Source organism: Alligator sinensis, unplaced genomic scaffold, assembly GCF_000455745.1.
Source record: "Alligator sinensis unplaced genomic scaffold, ASM45574v1 scaffold309_2, whole genome shotgun sequence".
In the NCBI taxonomy this organism is placed as follows: domain Eukaryota; kingdom Metazoa; phylum Chordata; order Crocodylia; family Alligatoridae; genus Alligator; species Alligator sinensis.
Genome location: NW_005842231.1, coordinates 1,453,585 through 1,475,275, shown reverse-complemented (window position 1 = coordinate 1,475,275; position 21,691 = coordinate 1,453,585). Strand labels below are relative to the sequence as shown.

The 21,691-nt window shown below is 40.2% G+C and overlaps 1 protein-coding gene across 2 annotated transcripts in view; it reads left to right on the top strand.

The window, feature by feature from the left end:
• ITGB1 (integrin subunit beta 1) overlaps positions 1-21,691 on the top strand; it is a 44,371-nt gene extending 22,680 nt beyond the window's left edge. Inside the window, exons 7-16 of one of the 2 annotated variants that reach the window (XM_025208480.1) lie at positions 3,184-3,279; positions 5,493-5,582; positions 5,873-6,013; positions 6,204-6,406; positions 11,488-11,726; positions 13,028-13,250; positions 13,598-13,830; positions 15,873-16,039; positions 17,297-17,377; positions 20,295-21,691. In XM_025208480.1, the coding sequence (XP_025064265.1) occupies positions 3,184-3,279; positions 5,493-5,582; positions 5,873-6,013; positions 6,204-6,406; positions 11,488-11,726; positions 13,028-13,250; positions 13,598-13,830; positions 15,873-16,039; positions 17,297-17,371 (1,467 nt within the window). In that variant the 3' untranslated portion in view covers positions 17,372-17,377; positions 20,295-21,691. The remainder of the gene's footprint in view (positions 1-3,183; positions 3,280-5,492; positions 5,583-5,872; positions 6,014-6,203; positions 6,407-11,487; positions 11,727-13,027; positions 13,251-13,597; positions 13,831-15,872; positions 16,040-17,296; positions 17,378-20,294) is intronic. The other variant, XM_025208479.1, reaches the window with a different exon arrangement.

Genomic DNA, 21,691 nt, shown 5'->3' with positions numbered 1-21,691 from the left:
CCGGCGGGCCCCAGGTTAACCCCGGCCTGGCCCCATGGCTTCTCAGCACCAGGTCAACCTGGTTGTAGCCAAGCAGCTTCTGCAGCACCATGTCAACCCGGGCATGCATGCCATGTCAACCAGCACCATGTCAACCCCTTTAACTTCATTGGTGTCAAAGGTCACGTGACATGACTTCTTGATATGATATCACTTCCTGTGATGTCTTTGAATATGGCTCGCCGGCCCACTGGGTGATAAAAAGTTCATGATCTGGCCCCACATTCATAAAGGTTGGATACCCCTGCTTTAGACCATCTAATCGGGCCTCTGAATACCAAACACTGCTAAATTTCACCCTCTAACTTATGCTTAACTAAAACAAATCTTCCAAAGAGGCATCAGGTCTTGAGTTGAAACCCTTAAGATATGAAGAGTTTGCTGCTTTCTTTTGTAGTTTGTTCTAATAGTCAAGCTCACTGTTAAAGTATTTGTGCCTAATTTCTCATTTAACTTTCTATGTCTTCAGCTTGGGGACAGTTTTGGTTAGGCCTTTGTAGGCTAGATAGATGAGGCCTTTAGTACACTTGGTATTGCCTCATGCTGAAGGTACTTCTTCACTGTAATCAAGTCACCTCTCAGTCCTCTTCTTGATGAGCTGAACTAATTGAATACTCAATTATGGCTAAATATATTACATCTGTGCAGTTACGTTGTCTAGTTCCCTTTTGAACCTGGCTATACTATCTGCCTTTACTGTTTCCTGTGGCAATGAGGTCCAGAACTTAACCACCATATTTCACAGTATATAGGCTGACCCTAGTTTTTCAGTACAGAAAATTAGGATTAGGATAGGCATGCTGTATAAATCAATAAATCAGGGCTGGGCTTTGCACTCAGCTGGTGTGGCCCCATCCCCTGCAAGCGCCGCTGCCTGGGCCGCACCAGCTGAGTGCTGAGCCCAGCCCTATCAGTCCCGATCCCCAGGGAGTGGCGCTGCCGAGCATCAAGCCCAGCCTCATTTCTTGCAAGCCAGTGCTGGAGCTGGCTGCCCTCCCCGCATGATGGTGAGGAGCGCAGCCTTCCCAGCCTGATTCTATTGTGCCGCTCAGAGGGGCCAGGCTTGGCACTTGGCTGGCGCAGCACAGGCAGTGCTGCTTGCAGGGGCCAGGGCCAGCGGTGCCTGGGTCACACCAGTCAAGTTCTGAGCCCAGCCCCTCTGAGTGGTGCGGTAGAGGTGAGCTGGGCCAGCTGCACTCTTTGCCACCGTACACAGGCAGGAGGCAGGGAAGGCAGCCAGTTCCAGTGTGCGCAGCTTCCCCTTGTGATGCACAAGTGCTGGCACAATTGCATTGCAACGCGGCAACACCCGCACGGGCGTGCTGTGCACCACTGAGGGAGCGGGCGGGGGGAGTGTATAGGGTGTCCCCACATCCCTCACCTTCCCTCATACCCCACACACCCACACCCTCCTCCACACCCACACCCTGCTCACCTGAGCTCCATGCTCCCGCCGCCCCCTGAACACAGGCTTCACACTTCTGCCAGCCTCAGCCCCCCCGCTCTGCGCTGCAGCTCCTCCATCCCCACCACTTCCCTACCTGATGCCCCAAGCGCTGCAGCAGAGAGACAAGGAGCTGCTGGACACTTGGGAAGCTGAGTACCCTGGCAACTACAGCAGTGACAGCCGCAGGCCTGCCCAGAAGCTGCATGCTGGCCAGGCCAGGCCCTGGATATGGTATACAAGTCAGGGTGGAAATTTAAGGGTCAGTATTTGGGCTTCAAACCTAGATTTATACACCATGAAATATGGTACGTGCTGCATAAAAAAGTACTTTTTCTTGTTTCTTTTAAACCGGTCTCTTGCTAATCTCAGTGGGTTTCCTCTAGTTCTGATATTTTAGAATTTAGCGAATAACAGTTCCTTCTCTTTGTTCACACCCTTTATGATTTTATAGATTTCTGTCATATCCCCCTTCAGCCTTCTCGTTTACAAACTGAATGAGTCTGTGCCTTTTTAGTCTTGCCGGGTATGGCAGCTGATCATCTTGTTTGCCCTTCTCTGTTCCTTTTCCATTTTCACTATAGCCCTGTTGAGATTCAGAGACCAGAATTGTACACAGAATTCAAGATGTGGGCACAGCATGGATTAGTGTAATGGCAGGATGATATTTTCTGTGGCTACATCTATGCATGCGCTTTACTGTAGAGTAGATTATTAACTTCAGAGTAAAGCATCACTGTCTACACATGCAACAGTATTAGGCTGCAGTAAACTAATTTATGCTGGAGTAAGATATACTATGTTATGGTGGCATAATTTACTGCAATTAAATGCATGTGTAGATACTGACCATGGGCATAAATTGTGCCTGGTTAGCATGGGGCCAGACACCTGCCTGCCACCTAGCCACACAGCTCTGCACTTTCAGCACCTTCATGCTTCAGGCAATCCTTCTGCTGCCTGATGCCAGAGCCCAGGGCTGACTCCCTGTCGCCCTTGCCAGCCTGTCACTGTTCTGCTCTTGCTAAGATTGATGTCTCAGGAGCACATGTAGACTACGGTGCCCAGGAGTAGTTTACTCCAGCTTAAACTGCTCTGGAGTTTATTGCTTCAGATTAATTGCATGTGTAGACACACTTTTTTGCTTTCTTAATGACATCCAACATTTAACTGATTTCTTTGGTTGAGCTGATGTTTTTAGAGCTGAACCCAATCACCTGTAAGGTCCCTTGCAGCCCCTAACATCTATGAAACAATCCATAATGACTGCAGGGTCTCTTTCTTGAGTCAAAACAGCTATTTCAGAACCCAGCATTGTGTGCAGATAATTGAGGTTATTTCTTATTATTCTAATCTCATGTAATATTTTTTTTCCATTTTTTGCCTAGGATTCATGTCAGGACAACTAGCTTATTAATACTTAGATCATCCTACTTTCCCTTTCTGACATAACATTAGCACTCATGAATATTTTCAGTATTCCATGATTTATTTTAAAAGAGCATCAGTGGCCAGAGTACTTCTCAGACAGATCTTTTATGACTTTGGTGCCTACTGATAGATGACATGGAATATGTTTAAGATAACAATGTGGTTAGCAGGTATTTTTTGTGCATCTTTGGTAACTAGATCCGCCAAAAGATATAAAGGAAAATGTTTAGATTCCAAGTTTGAATTAAGCACTATGTTTAATTTTGCAGGATTACCCCTCAATTGCTCACCTGGTACAGAAACTTAGTGAAAATAATATTCAGACAATTTTTGCCGTGACTGAGGAGTTTCAGGCAGTTTACAAGGTAAGAATAAAGTGAGATTAAGCTTCTGTTTCTTACAGGGCACATCTACATGTGCAGTTAATCCGGAGCAATAAACTGCTTACCACAACAGCGTTTATTGTTCCTGGGTGTGACACTTCAACATGTGCCTGCGACTGCAGCACATTGAGCCAGGCTGGAGCAGCCCTGGCTGGCAGGGGGCCCCCCAGGGGCAGCCTGCCAGCCTGGGGCTGCTCTGAGCCAGCTCAATGTGCTGCGGAGGGTCTGTTTGGGGCATGAGTATGCTCCAGTGTGGGGCTAGCTGGCAGGCAGCCCCCACACTGAAACACCCTTGTGCCCCAGCCAGACCTGTCAGCTTCTACACATGCTTTGCTGCACATGAAACAACTCTGCAGCAGGGTAATACTTGTATTTACAAGTACTACCCTGGTGTGGCATTTATTAGTTCTTTGCAACCTAATAGGGCAACACGAGTAGACATCAAGATGTTTACTGCAGAGCTAATTAGGCAACTGCAGTAAATGTCTCATGTAGATGTGCCCACATTTTCCAAACATAAGAGGTTGATTTTAATGATCCAGTCTGCAACCATCAAAACTGATTTGAAATTAAATTGTGGATAAATATAGGTGAGCAGGAAAGTGGTTTTTGCCATTCAAGCTCCCTTGTTCGAGTATGAAGCACTGGGGTTGGCATGGATGAGTGCCCCGAAAAGGGAGCTTGAATAGTTAGAAATACTAGTGAAGATCCTATTTTTATAAGGCTGGGGTTGGGTGAGGGTGTGGATAGCTGAGCTTTAGTATTGCCTTTTCTGAAAGTTCACTTCAAAATACTTGAGGGGGACAGGAAACAAAGTCAAAGGAAACTGTGAAGAGGGAAAGAACTAAGATTAAGGTTAGAGAGTGTTTGGAAATCATGCAACTCTGAAATGCATGTTAATACCACTCCTATAAATACCTCCTGGAAGTAAGATTTTGCTGTTACTCATATTTTACAGTTCTACCAGCAGAACTTTGATCATTTTTAAGCATTTTCATTAGAGGGGTGGATTTAGTCATTAGTGTGATACAGGCAAAAAAATGTTAATAGGTGGTATATAGTGCACTGTGTACCAGCTCTCAAATATCTTGAAAGTAGATAAATTGCATTGATGTCTCTAGGTCTTGCCATGATGCTATAGAATTAGAAATGATTGTGATTAATAATTGCCCAGAGGACTTGAGTTTCTTGGCTTAACACCTATATAAAATATTGTCATATCCATGAGGTATTTTCATATTAAAATAACTAGATTGTTTATCTTCCTTTTGGTTCTGTTCAGGCTGTTAAGTTTTTCCCCCTTTGTTTGTACCTTTAGTTAGTGATAGTTGATCTTTCTTTCTCTGTTTCTGATGTCATAGAAGCAAGGATCCCTCATTGTTTCAGAAAGACTTAAGAATTCTTGTGGGTGATAGCTTTTATTGGACCAACTGTGTGGTTGTCATAGACATAGGCAAGCTTTTGGGCATCACACTGCCTTTCCTTCGGCCTCTGGGAGAAAAGCAGACAGCAGAGCTAAGTAGCAGGTAGAAAAAAGCTTGGAAATGGTCCAATAAAAGCTATCACCCACAAGAATTCTTGCCTCACACATTCCTGGACCATCACAGCAACATCAATTCAATATTACCAGATCATTGTTTAAGAATCATTCACAGTTATAGGGGAAAATTTAAACACTACATAATTAATGTGAAAAGTATAAATTTTTAATAATTTCTATAGGAATAAAAAATACCTGAAAAAATGTAGAAAGACTGCAGAACTTTGTTACAGTAAAAGCTGTGTGAACTGGCCTTTAAGTAACCAGAGCACTCTATTAAGGGACATGGGGGGGAGCTCACCACCACTGTGCATTCCCCCCTGCTCCGTGTATGGCCGCCGCCACATTTCCCCCCGCTCTACATCTGGCCGAAAACCCCCTGCCCTCAGGTAACCAGAATTTTTATATAACCAGCACTCCTCCTTACCCCATTCGTGCAGGATAACAAAGCTTTTACTGCATTTCCCATAATTTAGCGAGTAGTTTATCTTCTCACAAGTTACAGAAAACTGCCAACAATTTAATCTTAGTCCTGAAAACTTACTTTACATTCCATTAAATGTACAGTTTTAAATAAAAACAGTGCCTTTTGTAGCTCAAGTTCTGTTTTGCTTGTGCAATTGGAATTTACTCTATCCACTTTTAATATTAAAAGGAACTGAAAAATCTGATCCCAAAGTCAGCTGTAGGAACCCTGTCTGCCAACTCCAGCAATGTCATTCAACTGATTATTGATGCATACAATGTAAGTTTGTTTTATTTACATATACATATTCCTTTCAAACTCATGGCATGATGTTTTAGACATATACTCCATCTTTTAACTTGCAGTTATGCTTAGAATAATATGCAAGTCTCTCACGCTGTAATGAAACATGCACAGTTACAATACTGGTTTCCAGTGATAAATACAAGTGCTGTCTCTGTTAAAATGTATAAAACAAATGTAAAATGAGAAAAATAGACAGTTCTACTGTATTTGTTAGAATCTTCTCAAGAAATTATTACTGAACTAATAATTAACTCTTGGTTTAGTCCTTGTCTTCTGAGGTTATCTTGGAAAACAGCAAACTACCAAAAGGAGTAACAATCAATTATAAATCTTATTGCAAGAATGGAGTAAATGGCACAGGAGAAAGTGGAAGGAAGTGTTCTAATATTTCAATTGGAGATGAGGTAAATATATATACATTTGGAGTATGGAAGACATTTAACTATCCATCTGACTTAATGTACATTGTTAATATCTGATGAAAGATATGAGAACTTCTGCTTTGAAAATGTGTCAGATATTTTATTTTTTTTAGTAATTTAAGACAGAGCTCCTTTTAGAACTAATGTGGGAATTGGTTTATTTTGCTTACAGGTTAAATTTGAGATAAGTGTAACAGCTAATGAGTGTCCAAAGAAAGGGCAAAATGAAACTATTAAAATTAAACCACTGGGTTTTACTGAAGAAGTGGAAATAAATCTTCAATTCATCTGTGAATGTCAGTGTCAAAATGAGGGAGAAGCTAATAGTCCTGACTGCCATGAAGGAAACGGGACATTTGAGTGTGGTGCTTGCAGGTAAATGGGTAAATGAATGGTCTTTTACCATGGGTAAATGAAAGGAGAAATGTAAGTGAGGCGTTTCTTTTTTCAGCCAGGCTTTTTTTTTTATGGTGGACAACTTTCCAGGAATTAACACTGCAGTCATTCTCTGTTGTAGTGTTATGATACCCTATCTTGCCTTCAGAAAGTCACATGGAAATAGTAGAACTATTAGTAATGTACTGCTAAGCATGAGTTCAAGTATTAGAATCTGGTTTTTAGCACATCAGTCTTTCATAGAATTTGGACGTTTTACTGTTTTTCCTGTTTTGTTTTTTTTTTAATTTAAAGATCCATTTAATATGAAAATACAGCAAGGATGAAGAGGCACCAAAAAAGCAAGCTCTGAGATCTCCTGGTTGCCTAAGACCTGGAGAAGGTTTGTAGAGCACCAGGGCCAAATGCCCTGCTGTCCCCTTGTAGCTCCAAAAAGTTCCATATGGAAAAGTTAGCAATAGGATCTCACAGACCAGAGCATATCAAATACCTGGGCCCATTAAGGTCTGCTGATCCAAGTCCCTTGGCACCAGAAGAGAGCTTCCATAACCAGAGGAAGAAAAGTCCACATTTTTGGTGTCTGGCACAGGCCAGGACCATGTCACCAAGCCTATCATTCACACACAGCAATCCACAGTGCAGCCGCTGCTTGTACCCTAGTTGGTCTTGCCATGCATCACAGTTTTCTGGCACTAAGTACCAGTACTGCTTTCTCTATCCTTGCTGGCATCAGACTCTACCACCAGGCCTTTTGGCACTGCTCATTGATACAGCGTCCACTGCAGCAGTCTGTAGCACCAGAGATCCTGCTGTTCCTGTTGCCAAGAGTCCTGTCATTAAAGTCTTCATGGAAACAACTGTACCCAACATGTACCATTGTGCCAGCATCTATCCAGTGCATTCTAGAGTTGGCTCAATATCCACTCTTGCCTTTGTGGCTTGAGGCCCACATCTGTCCACAGAACCAATCCAGTGTTCTGATTGCTTAAAGACATGTTCCAGAGATTTACTGATCCTTTCTGCTTCCACGGGGTGCTCTGACCCTGGGGGCCATTCGTCTCTGCAAGATGAACCAAGTGAATTGTCTAATTCCCCTGGTCCCCTGCCTCAATCCATTCCTTCAGCAGAGGAATCTGGAATTTCCCAGGTCTCCTCAGTAGGATCTCAAACTCTTCACAGAAGATTTTTGTCAAAACACCAGGGCATTCAGAAGGGACATTTAACAATAATCTGGCCCTTAGAAAGTAATTCTTCCAATCAGTGAGGCTATACTACAGTCAGTCCACAAACTTTGGAACTCTCCAACATCAGTCTTGTCATTATGCTTTTTTACAGACAAGAAATATAGAGTTCCACCAAAAGACACAAAGTTTTTCTACTTAAATTCAGCTCTTTCATCATTGGGGTAGTGGTAGGAGTCAGTGAAAAATTGAGATTTTTCTGGATGCCACCAAGAGAAGAAACCTAGGCACCTAGACCTCTCTAGCAAAAGGGTCTACTAAGCAACCTTACAGTTTCACATCATAAACTATCAAGTCTTACTGGCCAGATGTATCTTTAAATTACATAACTGTATAGCTGCTTTTGCAGACATGCTGTCCTCTGCTTTCAGAGACTCCTTCCTTTCAGTCATATCAGAAGGAAAAATGGCTCTGCAAATTCCCTTGGATGCAGTGGTATTGTGTTCTGTGGTGAGCAGTGTAAGCACAAGCAGGCCATCACAACTCTTGGGCTCTGGGCTTTTTAAGGAGGCTCACACCTCAGTGGAAGGCAGCACTGAGCTATACAGATGAAGATTGAAGGATCTTAGGGCTATGTTACACTCCCTTGAGTGTATAACCCAACCTCTTCAAGACCCAAGCCCCATTTCCACCAGTTCCAGACCCACAAGTGCCCTCCAATGGACCTATCACTCACCCTAGCATCTGCCTCCTCTCACTACTATAGGCCTTCCAAAAATAGGTGGAGACTCCATGGGTAGCACCAATCCTCTCCATCCTGTCTCCTGCTGTGAGCACTTAAGAAAGCAAGGGCTCTGACACTGGTCATAAGAGATGTTTGTTCCCTGGCCCTGCTATGTCCTCTTTCACAATGGCTTGGCTGCTTTCCTGTAAGTATGGACCAGTATTACAGATAGATGGATCACAGACATAGTCATAAATGGCTGCACCACTGAATTAGCTATTCTTTTGTCTCCAGATCCCACCTGTCACCTCTCGGGGGGTGTAGAATGTGCTCTAGCCCACCTGAGAGGAAAACAGACTATATAGCCTATACTTTTCTATTTTTGGAAAGGAAAGGAGAATGGAGACTGAACGTGGACTTAAGAAACCTAAATGAGAATACTCTGCAAGCTCAAGATCAAGATGGTCACAGTAGCAACCATAATTCTGTCTCTGTGATAAGGGAAACTGGCAACCTACAGGATGGTTATTTTTATATTAGTGTCTACATTTCATGTGGGCAATACCTATGCCTTGTTATGGCTCAGAACAGTAAGGTCCTGGGCCTTATACTCCTGTTGCCCCAGTTCTTTATGAAAGTTCTGCAGTAGTGGTCATGCGCTTCACAAAAGTAGGGACGGCAGTCTCCTGTCCTGCACAACCAATTGGGTGATAAAAGGCCCAACAGCAGAATGCTTATCAACCAAACTACGAACAACTATGGATCTCTTCTTATTCAGCAGAAAATTGATCCTAATCCCTGTTCTGTCAATAGGTCAGGGGGTATTAGGACACAATATTAGGACATGGCATTCCTCCCACAATAGCACTTCTGTGCCATTAAGAAAAACATCCTTGAGCTAGAAGAGCAGCCAAGTAACTAAGGATGGTGCTTCTCAGTCCTTAGACACATACTGTCCTCCTGTACCTTTGTAATGACAGATGCCAAATTTTGCCACTCATCATGAAGCTACAGCAAAACCAAAACCAAGTCATGGGGTTAGCATCAGATTAGCCCAAGGCAGCCCTGATTTCAGGACCTCCCACACTTATCAGTTGCATTTATTGGTGTCGGAGTGTTTCCCTGCCTCTGCTTCCCAGGGCAGTGGCAGAGTACACTACCCAGACCTGCATTTGTTCTGCCTTACTGCCCAGGTGCCAGATGGTTTTTCAAGCTAGAAGAATCTGTTTTACCTCCCTTTATAAACATCTGGGAAGTTTCCAAGAGGTACACTTACCTTGTGTAATAGCTCAGATTTCCCATGTGGTCCCAAAAATGGAATTTCTCCAATACTGTTCTCAATCCCAAATATTTTAGGCTACTAATTGGAACTGAGGAGCCCAGATCTATCCTCAGTTTAGTTAAGATCCATTTTGCAGCAGTTTTTGCCTCCTCCTATCTCCCACCACATACATCACCGGTTGAAGGGTGACCGCTTTTCTCCCACTATCTCATTGAAGTTACTGAAAGGGTTGGCAAAGGTCTTCCCTTGTGTCAATGACCCAGTCCTTCAGTAGGACTTGAATCTGCTCATTACACAGTACTAATGCACCCACCATTTGAGCCAATGTCATTCTGCTGTCTCCCACATCTGTATTTGAAGGCTGCCTGCTGGCAGTGATCATCTCAGCCAGGTAAGTTAGTAAGATAAAAGCCATAATTGGCATATCCTCTATTTATGGCCCTCTGTCCAGACAAAGCAGTCCTTTACCTCCACATTCCAAATTCCTGTCCAAGTTTGTTTATGAGTTCCATCTCAGGAGCCATATTTCATCACCAGATTTTTTTCCCAAAGCTGCACAATTCAGGATTTGAAGCCATGCTTCACACTTTGAATATGAAGAGAGCAATACTCCAGTCATTCTTGGAAGAGATTCAGAGTCCCACCTCCAGATATTGTGGGTTGTTTTGGAGTCACTAATATGTGGAAATATGTGTGAGAACAACAATTTGAAGGAAAAAAGGAAGTTACTTACCAGTAGTGGAGTTCTTCAAGAGGTTATCCACATTCAACCTCCCCCAGCAGTTTCTTTTCATCATTGGAGGCTTTAAAATTTGAGGTTGTAAAGAAATTGAGAAGCTGTGATTTCCTTCACTCCTAGGGTGTGAAAGGGTAAACGGAAGGGGCTAGGAGCAATCTGTACAAGTTGAAACAAATTGCAAAGTTGTTTTTCCTTCCTACCTAGCATCTTAACATATCATTATTAATTACAGTTAAAAGCAGTAGGACATACTGATCTGTAGAAAGATTTAATGATCATATTAAATGTAGGACTTAATTTTGCTAGCATATGAATTCTATTTATGGTGGATGATTGCACTGAGTGATTGCAGAACTGGGGTATGCCTCTTCAACTGCTAACCATTCAGAAAGGAAGAAGTTAGTTGTTAGTCCAATTATTGGATAAATCACGTCATTTTCCAAGCATTTCTCCATTCTTTTTGAGTAAAGAAAGCTAAGCCCATCCTTATGCATCATATCTGCCATTTCTATGGCTTCTTGAATCAGTTAAGAATATTTTCCTGCTTTCTTACCACACTTCAATGATTTCTATTAACAGTTTTAATTTTTCTTCTCTAATTTAAGTCTGTCAGTTCTGATAATCCCAAGAAGCCCCCTTTTCATTAAGCTTTTTGCTCTGATTTGCAGAAATGCAGAGGTTCCACAATTCTGAAAATTCATGCTCCCCCATGCTCAGCTGGTGGCTTTGAGAGAATTTTTACTTGGCAGAAAGATTCAGTAAGACAGACAGACAACAGTTGCCACAGCAAATAGCTGCTAGAATTCTAAAAATAATTGGGTTGTTCGAGTGACAGTGGCTATGGAGTCATGTTAGAGATCACAACCCCCAGCTTTTCACCTGGAGAAAGCAAAGAGTGTACAAATTGCTTTGTGGTATGATTAAATCCAGTAAGTCCCAATAATTCTTATGCAAGTATCAGCTAGTATCTAGTTCAAAACTTGATCTACAGCGTTTCTTCTAGGAATCAAAGCTGTGAATGCTGCCTCTTAGCTTAATGAATCTCTTTATCTTATGTATTATTGTATGTAAACATTTTCAGTTACCTGTGTTTTATTCAATCTAAAATCTTTAGCATATTTTTTAATCTTATAGATGTAACGAAGGACGTATTGGAAGACTTTGTGAATGCAGCACAGATGAAGTAAATAGTGAAGATATGGATGCTTACTGTAGAAGAGAGAACAGTACAGAAATATGCAGCAATAATGGAGAATGCATTTGTGGACAGTGTGTGTGCAAGAAAAGGGAAAATACCAATGAAGTCTATTCTGGAAAATATTGCGAATGTGATAACTTCAACTGTGATAGATCAAATGGCTTGATTTGTGGAGGTGAGAGATTAGTTGATGGTTCTACAGAAAACTGGCTACCACACTGCAGAGTGAAACTGACTGGTTTAATAAAACAGTGGCTTAAAGGATATGATAAAGAGATACAGAACTATAGAATCTGTCCAGGTTGATAGTGGGATAGTGTATGCAGGTGCAACCTAATGGTCCTTTTCTTCTAACCCAAGGGTGTATGTTATCCATTGATAACATTTAATAACATTTCAGATAAATAATGTTATCCATTGATAACATTTAATAACATTTTAAATAAATCCCTTTCCTGCCACCACAGTTCCAGTCTATGACAAAATGAATTTGACAAGCATTATGAGAATTTCATGTAGAGTACTTTTGCCTTTTAAAAAAGAATAAAAAAATTATTGTACATCCTACATGTCTGACAATACCTACAGTAAGTCACCAGACATTGTATGTCTTAAAACTGAACAACGACAATAGCAGGATAACCTTCTGTACATAAAAGGAATTAGGAATCTTAGCCTACTTACTAGAGATCACTGTTCATGCCACACAAATTACAATTACAGTTGGTAACTTCTTGGTATCCTGCCATGGACTCAGACTTTGTGTTTGAATTCAGACACAAAGACCAACCGACTCCTGTCCTGAGGTTGAGCACAAATGGCAAGTTTGAAGAGGGAGCTATGTTATTTACTGTGGCCACTTCTACATGAGAGACTGACTCTGCAGTAGTCTGGGACTACTGAGCAGTGGTGTTGCATGGCAGAAACTGTGACGCAACGCTACTGCACAGTAACTCGAGTTACCACAGTCATTTAGTACTTGTTTATACAAATGCTTAAATGACTGGGCAGTAACGACTGCACAGTCAGCATCTTATGTAGACGTGGCCTGTGTGTTTGTAATAGCATCTAACACAAAGGGGCCCAAATCTGGTAGAGCATTCTAAGGACTACTAAAATGTAAGTGTTAAATTATGATAATAGCAAAGTTTGCACTGACATTCATGGGCTAGTTGTATGCTGTTATCTGTTGTGGAGAGCCCTTTGTTTATATTTCTATCAGGGAACTTTCATCAGCCTTTTACATTTTGAAAAGAAATTCAGATGGAAGGACTTGGGCAAAAAGACATTATTTAAACAGAACTCCCTCAAAAGTATTAAAATTATATTCTATATTTCCTTTCTTCATCTTTATTTTTTCCTGGCTTGTATTTCTTATATACTGTTGACAAGCATTAGTTAATGTTTCTCAGTATCCAACAAAGCATGCACTTTTTACTGAACTTCACATTACTGAAATACCTTTTTAACATGTAGGAAATGGCATCTGCAAATGTAGAGTGTGCGAGTGTTACCCCAACTACACTGGCAGTGCTTGCGACTGTTCTTTGGATACAACCACGTGTATGGCTTCCAATGGGCAAATCTGCAATGGAAGAGGAACTTGTGAATGCGGAACCTGTAATTGCACAGATCCCAAATTTCAAGGTCCCACATGTGAGATGTGTCAGACCTGTCTTGGTGTCTGTGCAGAGCATAAGTAAGTGTTTATACAACAAAAATATTAATCTTTTAGAGATGTGGTATGTGGGTTTGGACAGAAGTAATAATTGAAACATTTTAAAAGCCTTTGAAACATTTCAGAGATCTGGCTGTATAGATGTACACGCCCACTGTCGTATTTCAAAAGCAGTTGAATTGCTCCAAAATAGTACCTCTTGAAATGTGGCACTATCTTTAAGTATTTCAGTTCTTGTTACACAAGCAGGGGGATGGGGGACCCAGAGATCTTCCAGACTCGTCCCCACTCCATGTCACCATGGAAATACTAAACATTTCCCTTATGAACATGTTTACAAGTAGTGTTTCTAATCTGTGTTTCAACAGGGACTGTGTTCAATGCAGAGCTTTCGAAAAGGGAGAAAAGAAAGAAACATGTTCTCAGGATTGTGGATATTTCAACATGACATTGGTTGAAAGTCGAGACAAATTGCCACAGCCTAACCAGCCCGATCCACTGTCTCACTGTAAAGAGAAAGATGTTGATGACTGTTGGTTCTACTTCACATATTCTGTCAACTCAAACAACGAACCCATTGTCCACGTAGTGGACACACCAGGTACAAACCCCTTATTGTAGATGCTTCTTTCACCTTTGTTGTCAACTGAGTCTCTTTGGTGCTCAAAGTTGCATTGATTCAGCTTGTTTGAAGATTCAGATTATATCCAGGCATGGGTTTTGGCTTTCTGACCGGAAACTGGGGATGCCTGAGATGTACTTGAGTTTGTCTGCAGGCTCTTAGTCTGGCTGAAACAGATTTGCTCCAAAATCACACACAACACTTGCCTACATGTTAGGTTTTTCCCCCCCTTATTGACATAATACCCTTAAATCAAGTCTTGTATATCTTAGTACAGATCCTTCTAGTGTGGTTCATGTTAAAAAATGCTGTTACAGGTTACCTCAAAAAGCACGCAGGTTAGACTAAGTGATTCTCTCTGGACTTGTGAGCTGTGAAGTTGCACTGCCTTGTCTCTCCTTGCCACGATCCATGTTGATGCATGCTTCAGGCAGAGGCATGAGTCAGTGCAAAATCCAGCACGGAGCAGCAGGTCCCCGTATGGGAGCATGGAGTCCTAGGGATTCCCTAGCTCCTGCACTGCCACTCAGTGGGACCTGCACCTCTACATGATGCAAAGATCAGCACAGGACCTGACGTGGGGCAGCAGAGGACCCGGGGAGTCCCTGAGCAAGGGGAACATGTTACCCCTTGTCGCACACTGGACAAGGGGAGACATATATGTTGCCCAGTATAGTGGATCAGCTATGGTTCGGTGACGTCTGCTTCTACTCAAATAGTCTTATTTATTTCATACCAGCTCATGCTGTACTCAGCCCAGTTATATTCAAGGGTGGCCACTTACTGAATGAATCCAAAATATTCAGATCTCCTTGAGGTTCTTCCTGGAAAGATTAACTAGCAGAAGACAAACTGCATTAACTATGGTTTGATTAACTTTTTACCTGTTACCAGGAAATTGTCTAGTTTAGATTACTGAATAGATGGCTCAGTGTTTAATAAAGCTAATGTCTGCAAAAAAGGCCAACTTTCATATGTAGTAGTAATCTCCTGACTTGAGGTAGTAGCCTATAATCAAGTATAATTTTTATTAATTTTATGTAAGAAGCATAGAGCCATGTCTCATCCAACAGAACTCAAGTTGATCAATTAGACAAGATCAGTATTCTAGCTAATCCAGTGGCTACCGCCATCATAAATATGTTAATCCCCATAAAATGCATACAATACTGCAGTTTAAAAAAAAAACCCTTCCTTACCTCACCTGTTTATTCCCTAAATTATGCACACTGTTTTCTTAATCTGGCTTTCTAAATGTTCCTCTACTATGAGAAATTATTGCATATTTGGGTAACGCCTTCACATTCAATTTTTCCTTTGCTATTCTGACTTGGGATAGCATGTTTCCTAATGTGTCACTGTCCTGTAGTTCTAAGCACTGTATACTTCGTAAAGTTTCTTTTGCAATTTTTGTATTCAGTTATTTGTAGTTTTACATGAAAATATCATCTCCTAGTTTAACAAGGCTGATGATCAGATTGAAGAAGTCTCATAAATATGCTGAGCCTTTTATGTCAGGGTATCATGATGTTACAATTAGCAATATTTTTGCATTTTGCCAATCTGGAGTAGAAACTGAACCAGGTAGGATCTGAAACTGAAACTGTTTTATAAAAAATACCTATTTGGAATCTTACATACAGATTCTCATACTCCCACTTTTATCTTATGTCTCTTGATTATTTAAAATACAGTTTTAAACAATCAGGTATAGCCTGAAAAGATAATCTAATTGCTTCAATCAGTATAAAATTCTTAGTTATGTGTGAAATTGGTCAGCAGAACCTTAAATTCAAACATGCTTTTCATTGATTTTTGGGTCTCAAAACTTAAAAATAAGATGGGAGATAATGTTATAGAACCTCTGTTTTGGATAACTACTAGGATGGGAGAAATTATTAGCATTTCTCTTCACAAATTTGAGGCTCAGAATATTCTTTTCAGTACACTGTGCAATTAAATAGTTCCACTCGTGTTGACTTACATTGTGCAGACTGTACAGCAATTATTCTGTTTTTCAGAATGCCCCACTGGTCCCGACATCATTCCCATTGTAGCTGGTGTGGTTGCAGGAATTGTTCTAATTGGTCTTGCTTTATTACTGATTTGGAAACTACTTATGATCATTCATGACAGAAGAGAATTTGCTAAGTTTGAAAAGGAGAAGATGAATGCAAAATGGGACACGGTGAGTCAATGGAACTTTTAAATTCTAGAAAACTACTGTGGTGGTTATGGGAAGTACAACATTTTTTCTTGTGTGTCCCAGATATCTCAAGATGCTCCTAGAAAGGAAAAAATAGGAACACAAAAAAACCCTTATTTATAGTTTGTCTTGAACATGTCCTATATGTGTTATCTATGAAAATTAATTACAAAGGAGTATCTCTACTTGCAAAAATGTTACCTAGCTATATAAAGCAGCATTTGCTCAAAAATTCAGGTCAGAGTTCTAAATAATTAATTATTTTGTTGTAGTGTTATAGAAAAGGAAACAAACTGCAGCAATAATGCTAGAACAGTGCAATATGGTTGCAATTGCCATATTTTCTTGCATATAACACACCACTGAATATAAACACACCTATTTGTAGAAGACCTCAAGAAGGGGAAAAAAGTCGTACCATGGAATACATAGGTCTGGGGTTTTTCCAGGGGTGGAAGCCACATGCCAGGACCGGGGGTTGAGGCCCATGTGCAAGAGCTGGAGACTGTGTGCTGGGGCCCAATCCAGCACACCAGCTGTTGGGGTCATGCTGCACAGTGGAGTCTGATTTAGCATGTCAGTGATGTGATTTTCATGTGGCAAGGCCCAATTCAGCATGCTGGCGCTGGGGCTGCATGCTGGGTCCTGCTCTGCTCACTGGCTCCAAAGCCACTCATCAAGTCCAGGGCCATGCACTGGCTCTGGAGCTACATGTTGGGTCCAGCCCCCTATGCTGTCCCAGCCTGCTCACCCCAATTTTCCACAGCTAGCTTTGGTGTAAAAAATACAGCATGTCAGAATATCACATCATCTGAGAACCAAATATTCAGATAACTTTCATTAAAAGTTGTAGGGAGTTGCATGTGGAAAAGTAAAATGCCATCCTGTTTTGCAAGGAGATCTTTAATGTCATGTATAGTAACATTTTGGGGGAGAAGGCAATAATTGTACAATCTCAAAATATTTACACTGAACTCTTACAGGAACAGACAGCCATGTGCATTTGAAAAGCAAATTTATGGTTTGGTCACTCTCTTAGAATAATTTAGGAGGCCTTTATTTTTATTTTTAAGATTTTTACGTATTTGTTTTGCAATGTCAAAGAATTCTGAGAGGGAATTACTAACATAACTTTCCTTTACACATCAGCATGACCTTTCCTTTTTTGTGTGCTAGTTGAGAATGTTTCTCTCTTTCTCCTGTTGAATTATTCGACATTGACCATTTCTTTTACTTCAGCAAGAAAATCCAATATACAAGAGTCCTATTAATAATTTCAAGAATCCAAACTATGGACGTAAAGCTGGTCTCTAAGTCTCAGTTTGTATTTTCTTTCATTTTCTTCCTTTTTTCTTTTGCATGCAACTTAATTCTCTTCAAACTCATTGTGTGTCACTGTCCATTAATCACAGTTTGAGTCTTACTCAGTTTATCCATGGCTGCTTCAATTCTGGAATGTCAGAATTGGCTTTACTAATACCAACTTTTTTGAAAAACTCAGTTTACATGTAAAGAAGGATATTATTTACTTTATATATAATAAGTATATGCTTTGAATTTGTGGATAAAATAGAATCTCTGTGGTCTTCTCTACACTAGAGATTTTTACCTTGAGTCAACTGATTGCCAGTTAACCAGAGGTTAACTTATTGGTAATGGCTGGTCTGAGCACCCTTCATAAGTTTTTCCAGGATACAGATATTTGGTGGCTTCACTTGAATAGTTTTGGGGGAGCATCCTGATTAGTCTTTACAGGATAACTGACAATAAAAACAATAAAAGTTAACTTGACTAAAATTAAAACCCTGTATAAAATATATTACATTCCTTATGAATTAAGTATAGTATTTATTCTCATTCTAATTTTTATCACTATCATCATCAGCATAATCCCTGGGCTCTCAGGCTCATAACTTTGTGTTATTCTTGGGAAGAATGATTATAGTGATGATGAGGTAGTGTCATAGGAAGATTTTTGCTTTGCAAGGTCTCCAAAATCTATCCATTTTCACTACAGAGACTTTTCCTAATCCCTGATTATTTCTCCTCTAATATTGCAACCTATGTCTTCCTGAGTACGCACCTTAAAAGACACTCCCCTCACCATATTTTTTCAGTCTGTTTGGAAGCGAGCTGTGAAAGTGATTTGCTTGTCACTCTGACCACATCTAATTCCATTTCCAAACCCTCCTTAAGTGTTTTTATATTTTCTGAATGAAATAAGCTTCCTTTTCTTCCACCATAAGGCTTTACATAAAGCAGATGCTTTTCCTTCTGTTCTGCTACATCTCTGCCCTCTTCTTTGTGCACAAGCTAAACACTGATCCAGTGCTTCAGTGGCCTCTTGTTCTCTGTTCTAGACTGCAGGAACCTTAGCCATGTATACTGGCTGTCCTTTACAAGTATACTTGTGATAACCAAGTAGTAGTACGCGTCTTCTAATTGTATGAACTACAAACCAGTGAAATGTGAAGGCCATAAGTGTAAAAAAATACTTCTGTAGCTATGAAGCAAAAAGTTCGTGATTTAATGTATTACTGAACTCCATTATCTGGCGCATGTTCTATCATACCCAATCAGCCAGAACATTTGTGGGAGCCAAGCTAGGGAAGTTTAAAACTGGAAGATTTTTAATAATTGCTTAATAGCAAATTATAGGATCTTCAAATACAAACAGTGGGCCAGATATGAATGTAAATTAGTTGCATTTTTCTGTTAGAATATATATAACTCAGAAAGCAAAAAATATGGAATTATGTTAATCTTTTTAAGAAAAAATACATTATTGAGCTAATAGATATACCTTTAGCTTTTTATTTGGTAGAGTGGCTATTAAACAGGAAAGTAAAACTAGGCCTTAATCCAGTGTTGAAAACCACATGATCAAACCCCCAAAACCTGCATCCAGTCCTACTGAAAGCCAAGAGGGTTTCACAAAGGCCTGCTGATGCACTTCACAAGTTAGTATCAAAGCACGATAATTCTTGATTCAAAGGGAGAACGTAATTCATTTCTACTATAGACATGCTGTATGAAAAGCTAAAATATTTTTATTTCTTTTTGTGAAACTGTGCATGGTGTTTTAATTTAGGAGGGCATGTGGTGGAGATGGTGTATCTGCTAATTTTGCATGATAAACATGTGTTTGTTTGAATTTTTACCATCTAATAAATGTCTTTTTAAATACATTTTTTAAAACAAACATTTGTCTCAGAAGACAAGCTCATCTGTGGAACTCCACAGTTAAATGGTTAGTAAGGGATAACTCTTAACATTTTAGTAGGGCAGGAGTGTTGTTGTGGCCAGAATGATCTATGGAATATGCGTGAAGAAAGGATTTTGGGGGGTTATATCTTTTATTGGACTGGCTGCATAGTTGAGAATGAAGTGAGTCAAGGTTTCAGACACAAACTGCCCTTCCTCAGTTCTTTATAGCAGCTGAAGAAGTGAGTTGTTGCTCACGAATAGGGGTCTGCCCAACTCGAGGAGGCAGCAGCCAATTTCATGGACAGAACACAGGGCTGGCTGTTTTCACAGGCTTATCATGGTGCCTCCCCTTCCCCCTCTCCCAGCTCCCCACACCTCTGATTGGCTGAGGGACTCTCCCTCCCTCCAGTACTCTCTTTCCCCCATCAATGGCTGGTGTAGAGGGCTGTCCATCAGTGGCCCCATCTCTCACCACTGATTGGCTGAGAGGGCTATCCATCATGCAACCTTGTCCATTGCCACTGATTCGCTGATATTTAGGCCACCTTAGACCCAGAGTTGCTTGTTTTTACAGCTTTTTAAATGTTTAAGAAATGTTTATATTACTTCCAGCGCTGCAGTCTCTGATAATTACTTCTTATAAAGCAAAGTAGGCTATTTACATATGCATTCGAGTACTTCCTGTGACTGTAGGCCATGGTTCTGGAAAAAAATGTTGCACAAAATGCTTTCCTCTTCCCTTTACAAAAAGTGTTATGAACTGTAAAGATTTCAGGTGACTGTTCAGCCTTCAGATAAGCATGTGTGGTTCCCAGATATGGAGGAAACCATGTGACATTTACCTATAATAAAATTGTGCTCTAACCCTTTGCTTTTATTAGCCGAGCATGCATTTTATTTGAGCTAAAGTTGTCGTGTATGGAAACAATGCAGATAAATAAATGATAGCTTCTTAAAATAATTTTTACATTGTCCACAAATGCAGTACTTTGTGTACCTTTCAATTAATATTAATCTCTCTCTTTTTTAGGGTGAAAATCCTATTTACAAGAGTGCAGTGACAACTGTGGTAAATCCTAAATATGAGGGAAAATGAACACTGCTTGTATAACTTCACAACACTGTATGCAACATAGCAATTTTGTAGTCACAGTTAGGTAGATATAGGGCAATACTGCAGTGATTTTACTAACTCATTACATATAGGTTTGTTTCCTGTGCAGATTTTGAAAATGTACAATATGAAATTTATTTTGCAAATAAAAAAAATAATCAGTGCCAGGGGACTGACAAAATACTTGAGACTGCATAGCCTAGTCAGCTAAGGTCACATGGTGCCTTTTTGACCTTTCCCCTCCTGTGCTGTTAAAATGTAGGCTTCTGTAGGATGCATAGATACTGCTATATCATGACTGAGAGGGAAATGGTTAAAACAATCAGTATGAAGTCTCTGCCTAGCCATGGAGTATTAAAATAAAGTTTTAGCTTTACAGGGACATCAGGGCTTGAGTTTGCAGACACAGTTAAAATGTAAAATAAATAGCTTCTTTTAATCTCACTTTGTATTTTTCAAGTTGGTGAATAACTGGTGGTCTGTTTGGTGGATGTATCTGATTAGATCTACAGTAAGTTGAATAAGTTGGAAATGAATGATGTAAAGGATTGTGGAAAGTATGTGCATAACTATTTTTAAATTGCCAAGTAACCGCTTATGGAAGAATTGAAGGTGTTGCGAAATTTAGGAAAGGATAAAAAAAAGCTTTAAAACGTGTCATTTTTCACAAAGTTGCTGCCTAGTGACTGACTTTTCTTTGTAAATTCAAGCCCTGGCTTGCAGTACCTTGAGGTACTCAGCCAAGACATCCTCAAAATACATAAGGGCCTTAATTCATATCATGTCTTTTTTTTGTAACGTTTTGATTTAAAGCCTGGTGCTTTGTCACCCTTCCTAATATTTTAATGTATTTAGTTGCAACTTTTGTAAGATTGTTTTTATTGACACAAACTTTATTTCTTTCGCAGTCTTGGCTGTAAATTTGCCTTTACCCTGTAGCTGAGATTGCATAGCTTGTAGTGTGACGTGTCTGTCACATCTCAGTTTTGCCATGTATATTTGCCTTTGACCATTCAGATTGCATCTGTTCCAGATTAGTCATGTTCTTGTTTTAAGTGCCTTTTTTATTTTAACAGATGTTCACTTTTTACAGTGCTGTTACTGAAGTTATTTATTAAATAAAATACCTAAAAACACCTCAAACTTGTGTCATCTTCTAATGCACTGTGTTCAAGCAACCATACAGTATACTCACAAGGGTTATGTTAGGGGCTAACAGCAGTTTTGATAGTATAATTTTCTAATGTAAAAAAGTGTGAGAAGTCTTTTGTTTTATTCATTTTGTTAATGTATTAAATTAGTTCTGAAAAGTC